The 9,652-nt window shown below is 39.4% G+C and overlaps 1 protein-coding gene across 2 annotated transcripts in view; it reads right to left on the bottom strand.

Annotated features, from left to right (window-relative positions):
- Positions 1-719: 719 nt before the first annotated feature.
- Positions 720-9,652, bottom strand: part of MSRB3 (methionine sulfoxide reductase B3) — a 221,833-nt gene continuing 212,900 nt past the window's right edge. For both annotated transcript variants that reach the window (XM_004449537.4, XM_004449541.5), the window contains exon 7: positions 720-3,903. In XM_004449537.4, coding sequence (XP_004449594.3) covers positions 3,739-3,903 — 165 coding nt within the window. In that variant the 3' untranslated portion in view covers positions 720-3,738. The remainder of the gene's footprint in view (positions 3,904-9,652) is intronic.

Here is a 9,652-nt window from a genome sequence, read left to right as displayed (position 1 = left end):
TTGGGCAGGCTGCACTTTCTTTCGCACTGGGCGGCTCTCCTTATGGGGGGCACTCCTTGCTCGTGGGACTCCCCTACGCGAGGGTCACCCCTGCGTAGCAGAGCACTCCTTGTGCGCATCAGCACTGCGCATGGGCCAGCTCCACACGGTCAAGGACGCCTGGGGTTTGAACCATGGACCTCCCATGTGGTAGGCCGATGCACTATCCATTGGGCCAAGTCTGCTTCCCTGGGAAACTCTTAACATGTTTCCCTAGAGACCAAATCTTGACTACAGTGTAAGTTTCCCATCAAATTTTTAAACTGAAGTCTAGGTATCTGCATGGTATCATTCCCGCATTTTATCCACAGAGTTATCATGCTGGAACTCCCCCAGAGACCTATTTTAAGCACAAAAGCATACATAAGTTGCTGAAGATTTTGCTGAGGTGAGGTAAAGGTTGAAGAATTCTGTAAATGCTTCCTTTCTCTTCAATCTTTCAGATCCCTGAAGGTCTTTCCCAGGGCCCAGGGGAAGAAGAGTTGGACCTCACCCTACCTGTCAGAGCTCCTACTTCCAAAGGGCACATCATATAAAAGGGCAAGACACCCTCTGTACAAATGACAGACATGTCAGCTGGATAAGGAGGTAAACAGAGCAGTCTAGAGCAAACTCCAGGGGACAATCCACGTAGCTCTTCTGAAAATAAGAGGATTCTTTAGGAATCAAAAAAGAAAACATTTTTATAAAGAAAATTTTATTGCATAATTTCTGTATACAATAAACATAGGAAAAAGGTTTTTAATGAAAAGTTCACGTTATTTTTCAAAACTTTTGAATTGTTTGGAGAAAACAGGACAAAGCTATCTAAGGCAAAAATAATATTTGACTTTCAAAACAAATGATAATCCTTTTCATCAGTTTTCATATTTAAAGCAAGGCATTTTAAATACAATTAATATGAAGAGGCTTTCAAATTACTACCTTATTTGCATTATGAATTTAAGAGCATCTAAGAAGTAAAAAAAAGTGAAAATGTTTTCTAATCTATATATACTCCTGCTTGCTTTTCTGCATAACTGTATTATGTATGTATTGAACACCAGCAGAATACTGCACCCTTTGATGGTACAATAAGGACTCTATCTTGCCTTGTACAGGGTTGGATTGCAGAGAGGGAAAGTCCCGTGAATTTCCTACATTAAATGGTATAACTCCCACAGATCACATACACCTCACCATATTGACTCAGTTCATTGCCCTCCATATCCTGCAAAAATAAATCTAGTGCTCGACAGCTGACATTATTGCTCACTGATGTTTTAGTAATATATTTCTTTAACATAAGACAGAAATATACTGAAATTTGATACCACTTAAACCCAAAAGCAATCTGGAATTAAACCACATGCATATACTTTACTTTTTTTTTCAATGGATGCTGCATTTTTCTTAAAGTTGATGCTTGGAAAATGTGGTGGAAGAAAAACTGTCTTTCCTTGAAACAAAGACTAAAGATTAGAAAAGCAGTTTTTTTGAGGAAAATACTAAGCCCTAAAATAAGAATAAAGGAACAATGACAATCCAGGCTGTCTGGGGAAAGGAAAAAAGCCCCTCATTTGTCTTTCTTGTCTATCCCCATACAGGGAAGGGAAGGGTGCCAAGCATAGCTAGACGTGTGTGAGAAGTGGGTCCCTGACTGCAGACTGTGGCAGCAGTGCCCTGAAGACCCACTGCTTTAGCCATCCCCACATGAGGAACTTTGGGTTGCTAGGAAATGTTGGGGCTCCCTTTGTGTGCCTGTGCAGGTCCGGAAAGGCTTTTAGGATGGTCTGGATTCTGAGGCCGCAATTACCTTAGTCTGGTCTTAAATTTTGCATCTCACTTCTAGAGGAGAGTGTAACCTGCGAATTCCAGACTGGTCCTACAGCCTGAGGAGAAACACCTAGGAGCTGAAAGAGGAAGAATTTGTATTTATCTCGAATTGTAAAGTTGGAGCATAAGAACAATGAAGAGTCACCAGGAGACTGCCAGGACTTAACTGGTAGGTGCTTACAGACATGGGAGAATGCGGACATGAATATGGACATGGTCACAGTGACATTTTGATTTGTCACAACTTTTCAGTTTAATTTCTCATTTTATTCTTTAGAACAGGCAAGTGTCTCTCTTATTTTTGTCTTAGTGTTCAAAAGGAAAGGAGTCAGTGTTCATAGCTTTCAAAGGCTTACAAAAACAATACTTTAGAAAACGACATTTCAGGATTAGCATTCAAGGCTGCAAACACAATATATCAGTCACAAACCATCCCTACACACCTGGCTACAGCAATGCCACCATGGTTCATACCTGTAAAAACCTTACTGTGCACAATGACATTCATTCTACCAGACTACATGTTATTAAGCAACTGAGCAGATATTCTCAGAATAAAACCAGCCATACTGCTACAAAGAAAAATTTCTGGCTCATGGCCCAACTGTTTCCATACCAATCAGCTAAGTCAACCTCCTCTCTGCTCTTTTTATTTCAAATGTCTAGGCTTCATGCAGCCTTTGAGGCAATTAAAACCAGATCAGTTTAACTTTACAGCACTGATCTTAATCGTATAGCAATATAGTAATTTTGCCCTGAGAGTGTCAAACATTTTACAAATATGAGTCCCATTTTATACATGGTGAAATAGGCACAGAAAGGCTAAATGGCTTGTCCCTTGTTACACAGCAGATTAAGGGTGGGATTTTGAGCTCCTGGCTATTTCTATTTTAATCCCCAACGTCTTTCCAGAGGGCACCGGAAGCTCTGTGCATAAGAACTCTGCTTGTTACTTGCAGTATCTTACCAGCTTTTCTGCCCAGTGCTGGCATTTTCAGTACCAGGACTTCCTCCTTGGTCTTTGTTGCTTTCTCTTATTTCTACTACCTTGAGGAAGTGTCTTGCCCCTAATATTTTATCTTACGCAGTGGAATTTGCCAAAATGCCCTTCCAGCTGCAGCTGGCATTAGGTGTGGAGGGATGGACTTACAAAAAGGCAATGGCAGGTGTTCTTCTTTGTGAACTTTGGACAAAATGGGCTCAACATTTACAGTTGTCTTACATTCCGATATTTTCAATGGAAAATAAAATATAATAAAATAAAGACCTAACCGTGAGGTAATGTTTACTTCTTTGCCACAGCACTCAGCATGCCCCTCAGATCTGGCAACAATTTAACATAAGGAAAGACTTTAGACCTTCACACCCTTTCAGTGAGACTAAAGGACCTTAGCTCAAACTTTCCACAAAGCTGAGAAGCCTTGTATCACTTTATCCTTATCTTAGGTAGATCTAATGTGAGGCCTCAAGGCCATGTGTCTCACAGGTCTCATGCATTCTGGAGCTCTGGTCTCTACATTGCATAGGAGATCTCTATTTTCACGCTTGAAGACCAAGGACTCTGTCTCTTAAACGAGGGAGAACAGCCTCAAAAGCAGCAAGGTGATTTGAAGTAAATAATGCCAAACGGTGCTTAAGTGGCTTGTGAAGAAGTTTCACAAAGTGATCTCCATTCACAAAAGCTTTATAGAAACAGTCCTGGATCTAGTCAATAGCAAAATACATTGGCAGCCGGGCCTCTGCTTAAGCAAAAGAAGAAAAAATACCACTAGCATAAAACTGCCTTTGTATTTTTTTGAAAAAATATATCTATTGAGATAGATAATTTTGACTTATTTTTAATAGCTGTGCATTAAGAACACTTTGTTTCCTTTCCTCTCCACCCTACTGCTCAGTTTTGTCTGCCTGAGATGGGCCGCCGACCCCACAACCTTCTTCGGCAAGGCTGCTATCTGCAGGTGTGAAAGACAAGGAGGCCGAATTTATGCAGTATCTTTTGCCGGTTGGACGAGGTCCGTCATCAAAAATGTGCCCCAGGTGAGCACCACACTGAAAGAGAAGAGAGAAACGTAAGGGGAAAGCATGCACAAAGCAGGCTTTGAGAGAAATTCACATTAAGCAGTTTAAATGGATGACCAGCTTATAGAGAAATGATGGAAACCATCGTGGATGATTTCTAATCCGCCTGTCAATAGCTGCAAGGATGGTTTCTGGCAGGCTTTGCACCACATGCTGAGAATAAAAAACACTAGAGTTGTGCATATCAGATATCATTTAGGAGCCACTGTATTTTTTTTTTTTTAATCTGTGAAGTTTCTCAGCCAGCTGAAAAATGGCTGCAGTAATTTTATGAATAGAGTTGACCCTTGATCTTCCCTTATAAGAAACATGGCAGAATAAAATTTCTCCCCCCTGGCATTATTTGCATTACTTTTGGCTTTGGATGGGTGGGTTTCAGATATGCAGAAGTCCACTGTAAAAGATACTGCTTAACTGGCCATGACGGAGGTGATGTTTGCTTTCATGGGCAGTAAAACTTAACATCAGACAAGCACTGGATGTTCTTGGACCCCGGCAAAGCAATGGCAAGGCTCAACAGATTTATGTCACAGTCACCAGGGCTGCAAGTGTAGCAACTGGAAAAGTCTCTAGCCCACACAATCATTTTTTCTGTCTTCCAATAGGTGGAGTGCCATGCTCGCTTCCTTACCCAAATGAACTATAATATGCAAAGAGGGAATAAGCTGTTTAGCTAAGCTCCATGCTACCTCAGAGATATTGCAGGTTCAGTTCCAGACCACTGCAATAAAGTATTAATATTGCAATAAAGTGAGTCACATGAAGAGAAGAGGCCTAGAGTCCAGAAAGATGCAGAAGGAGGAATGGTTAGGGGGTATTTTGGAGAAATCCAGCCTAGAGAAAGCTTCCAAAAAAGGCTGGCTCACTGAATAAAGTCCTCACTAACCACTCTGAGATTGGGTACAGCTCCAGGAGATGACAACACTGTCACAATTACCATCTCTCAGCAGGAACAGTGGTGAAGGACATGGAGAATTTAGTGTACCACATCCAAACAGGCTGGGAAAACACATAATTTGTCAAGTAACAAAGAAACCAAAGCCTGGGTAAACGACTTCCAGTCTTTCGCTTAACAAAGATTTATAGAGAGCCTGTTGTTACAAGCCAGTCATTGTCATAATACTATGGAGATACTGATAACAATCCCTGGCCTCAAAGAGCTTACATTCTAGTGGGAGAGACAGATAATACACAAGCATTTACAGTAAGCTAAGTAGAAATAAATGCTAAGGAAAAAAAAGAGAGGAAGGTAATATGAACTGTGGGACTGGGGCTCACCTACAGTATAGCCAGGGGAGGTCTCACTGGGGCAACTATGGAATAAGGGCCTGAAGGAAGTGAGGAAATAGATATCAAGAAGAGAACATTCCAGGTAGAAGGAAGAGTCAAGATTTAGGGAAAACTAAGAGAGAAAAGACTATGATTTATTCATTATCACTGTGCTGGTTTAGTATATAAAACTCTTATAAATTGTAGGGGAAGAGAGTAAGTATTAACAAGGGAATAAGATATAAAATGGAGATGATGCAGAAGGAGTAAGAGTGCCCACTACAATGGGAAGAACTGGAATCTTAGTTTCCCCATTGAAAATGTTAAACTCAATTCTCAAAGGTTCCCTAGTTATTCATAAATAGCACAAATAGCAGCTGACTATATGGCACTTCCATGTTAAAAAGTACATTCTTATTTTACTGCCAACATACTGTGTCAGCTTATTAAAGAACTAAAAATGAACCCTGAACTGATTTGATCTATTGCCTGGAAAATATGAAACAGGCCTAAAAAACAAATCTAGCATTATTTTACCACATTCTATGCGGGTTTAGGTAATATCAAGGCTGACAGCTCAGATTGCTTTTCCTTTCTATAAACAATTGAGGCCAAATTTTCAGGCATCAGCAGCTAGGATGCACCAGTAAAAAATACATATGCTTACCCAATGGACACAGGAAAACACCCATTTCTGCCTGCCAAAACAGTCAGTGTGTAGGCCAACAGGAACTAGTGCTCTTGGTGACCAGTATATGTGCGCAATTATTGATCTCACATGCAGCTCCGGCACTTTGATCATTTGGCATCTGAGAGGTGAAGTTTTCACATAAAAGCCTCAGATAGTTTTTTAAAAAAAAAGAAACCAAGAACTCACAAAAGAATACAGCTATCTGGGCAGAATAAATGATATTGCCTTTATTACTTATCTCTGGCACATATTTAGAACACAGTTCTATCTACATTTCTCCAAAACTAAAGCATATAAGGATATACTTGAAGCCATGTAGGACTACAGGTGTACCTCAGAGATATTGCAGGTTTGGTTCAAGATCACTGCAATAAAGTATTAATATTGCAATAAAGTGAGTCGTGGATTTTTTTGTTTCCCAATGCATATACACACACACACATATATATACACACACAATGTACACACCTTAATTAAAATGTGACACAGAGCACATGCTGTTGGGAAAAAAGTGCCAACAGATTTGTTCTATGCAGGGTTGCCACAAACCTTGAATTTGTAAAAAACACAGTATCTAAGAAGCACAATAAAATGAGGTGTCCCTGTAATTTATATGGTCTTCATTTCCCAAATAACTTTTTAAAAATCCAAATTACAGTAATTTAATCTGTTGAATTGAGTTGGTTTTTGGTCTGTAGCTTCATTTGCTAACTTGGAACTAGCATTCTTGTTAAAAACAAAAGAAAAGGCTGACTGTAAAGGTGCCCTTAAGTCCAGGCAAAAGAAAAAGGTGAGGGAGTAAGAGAAATATATGGGTGGAAGATGGGTAAGGAAACCCCTAGAAAAGATGTGGGCACCTAAAAATGATAGTGAGGGCTTCATTATGCCTGCTGTAAAGTGTTTTGGAAGATTCACACCAGGCTTAGATTATTGAGGGAGGATCAACATTTCAAAGCACAGAAAGGTGTTAATTTATATCTTTGCCACCACATACATGCCCATCCCATTGCCTGCAAATCTGCAAGGCCATTTATCTAAGGGAATACGAACCACACAGTGCCATTTGTGCTTCCTCTCAAGTACACCCAGTTTCCCATAAAAGACCATTACCAGGTTTCTTTTAAAAGTGCATAAACCCTAACGGCTCCTCCCTGAGGGGAATGCACATGGAGCCCATTCTTTCCAGCTTCTACTCCTGGCCGAAGCCTAGGATGATGAATGGAAGCTGTCAGTGATGCATTGTTTCTTTAGCCGCCTTCGAGCTCTGCCTCCCCAGCCCCAGCCAACTGGCAATGTGCTGGGAGCTCTCAGCACACCTGGTTGTAACTGAAACAAACTGGTTGCCCGATGAAGAAATTTCTGAAACCTGCTGTTAATGATTTATTTCAGGACAGAATCTTTGGTGTGCACTTTGCAAGTTATCTTTAAATGGTTATTGCTTTATTTTTACAGTAAAATGCAAATCGTAACTGAATATATTCTAGTCCTCAACCTGAAGAAGCATGAAAGAATGGTCCAAAAGAAAATTTAAAAATCCCCACAGGAATCCTTTATCACCTTAGCTTCCCACTCAGAAAAGTTGGCACTAAAGAATCTGCAGAGACCTGGGGAAAGGACCCCTCTGAAAAGATGGTGATTGAGCATCAAATTTAACATAATTTCTTAAAACCTGACTGCAATTCTCAATTGTGTGCATAAGAAACACAATTAGTGTATTCAACGCAGTTACATACTTATGCAATGATGTATTTCTAACTGTCCTAGAAGGTTTTCTCCTATCTATTCCTAGGATGTTTTGAACTTTATTATTGCCATTTTCTCTTAAATGTTTGATCTACAAGTGGAAGTACTTTCAAAGCAGGGCTTTTACACTTGGGCACATGGGGCAGGAAGGGAAGCAGACTACAGTTTTAAGAAGAAAAGCAGTTTACTTTGCCAGTAGTATTCTGTTTTCTCCCACTGTTATTGAAGACACTTGTGTGTAAGTAGGGGCTTTTTTTTCCTTTGTGCTTGTGATATTAATCTTTTGCCAAGGAAATGATTGTGAAGTCACCAGTTTAGCCTTATGATTTTACTGAAAGATCAAGAAAAAGAGAGATGGGCTGTGAGTCTGAAGCCGTATTCTAACACATGGGTATCTTTAATCACCAGCAATATATGAGTTGTCATCTGCAAAAGATTAATAAGGTTTGGGGATTTACCAAAAACTTCTCAATTTTCAAAAATACTTTGTATTGGTAGATATTTACCTTTTTGTTCATTTAGCTGACTTAGAACAAATTAATAATGATCTAAAACAAATTTAAGGGACTCTCCCATACACTTCAGCAGTAATACCCTCAGTCATATATAGACTCCAACTTGGGTAAACTCAGGGATCAGATGGCTTCCTTAAAGATTATTATGAAAATTTATATTGGTCCCCCATTTGCTCCAGATGTAGAATTTTTATCTGAAGAGGGGAGAATTTCCCAAGTATTTTCCGGAGGGACTTAACTTCACTTGAACTGCAGCTTAAACCAAGCAAGTTTTACCCCTTCGCATTTAACTCCTGACAAAAACCTTGCTTAACAGACTAGGCTTGGAGAATAAGGGAGAAGCTGGCAAACAACTATTCACAGTGGTAATAAAAGCAATGTATTTTATCACTAGCTAAAAAAAAAAGATTAAGTAAAATGAAGGAAAATTCTTTATAACAGAAGACTGTCAGGAAATTGCTGCAGCCAAGGGAGGACGTGTGCCCACTAAAGTGCGCAAATTTAAGATAAAGAAGCGCTTTAGAAGATATTGCTTGGTTATCATTCCTCACTTCAGTAGATAGAATGGCAAAAGAAAACAAATGTGAGTGCAATAGAAATCAGAAATGTAACATGGTAACCTACTTCCTCTATAAGCAGCAATCAAAATGAAGGAAATGAAGAATCTCTATCACCCTTGCCTGCTTTCTGGCTAACTAACAGATCAGCCAATATGCCAGGTTTCTTACACAACAATTCTTCAGAAGAATCTGACTACAATATTTCTCTGAAAAGTGGCAACAGGACTGTACCAATCTTAACTTTCTCAACAAAATTTTACTAAAGCATTACCCAAGAAGTCACTGAATACACGGAAAACCTACAATGGTAAGTTACTGGCATCCACTGTGTTTACAATTCCTACCCAAATATGAGGCCTTAATTCACTGAACAGTGCAGTCTACACCACAACTTTAGGAAAGAAAAAAAAAAAAAAAAAGAATCCAAAGTATTAGGGACTGATAGACCAATGAAATATTGCCAGGCAAACAGGCCAAGTCTACTGGTTCCATCCATGGAAGTTTAGTTCACTTGTTGAAGTTGGCAGTGAAAGGGACTTCATGTTTAGACACTCCACCTCACTACAAGAAAAAAGCAGTCCATATAGCATGACCAAGTGGGAATGTCTATGAGATACTAAAAGCATCTAATAGGTTCTTCATAACACAAACCACATTAATGCAATTCAGTCCAGAGGAAAGACAAACCACATGAATTCAAAATACAAGAATATTAGAAAGAGGAGAAACAAATCAGAGAAGTTTCCCACACCCTCTTATCACCAAATTAAAAAAAAAAAACCTTAAAAGAAAAGATGAACAAGTTTGCTAGAAGGGGAAGAGTCTATATAGACAGAAAGAATGTGAGAGAAAAGAAAAATTGATAATGGAAAAATAGTGCTAAGAATGAGAAACTAGGAAGTAAAGCACAAATGGATGCTCTAGTAAGGAAACATTAAATC

Source organism: Dasypus novemcinctus, chromosome 12 (genome assembly GCF_030445035.2).
Source record: "Dasypus novemcinctus isolate mDasNov1 chromosome 12, mDasNov1.1.hap2, whole genome shotgun sequence".
Classification (NCBI taxonomy): Eukaryota; Metazoa; Chordata; class Mammalia; order Cingulata; family Dasypodidae; genus Dasypus; species Dasypus novemcinctus.
The sequence above is the reverse complement of the archived record's forward strand: the minus strand, read 5'-3'. Positions and strand labels throughout refer to the sequence as shown.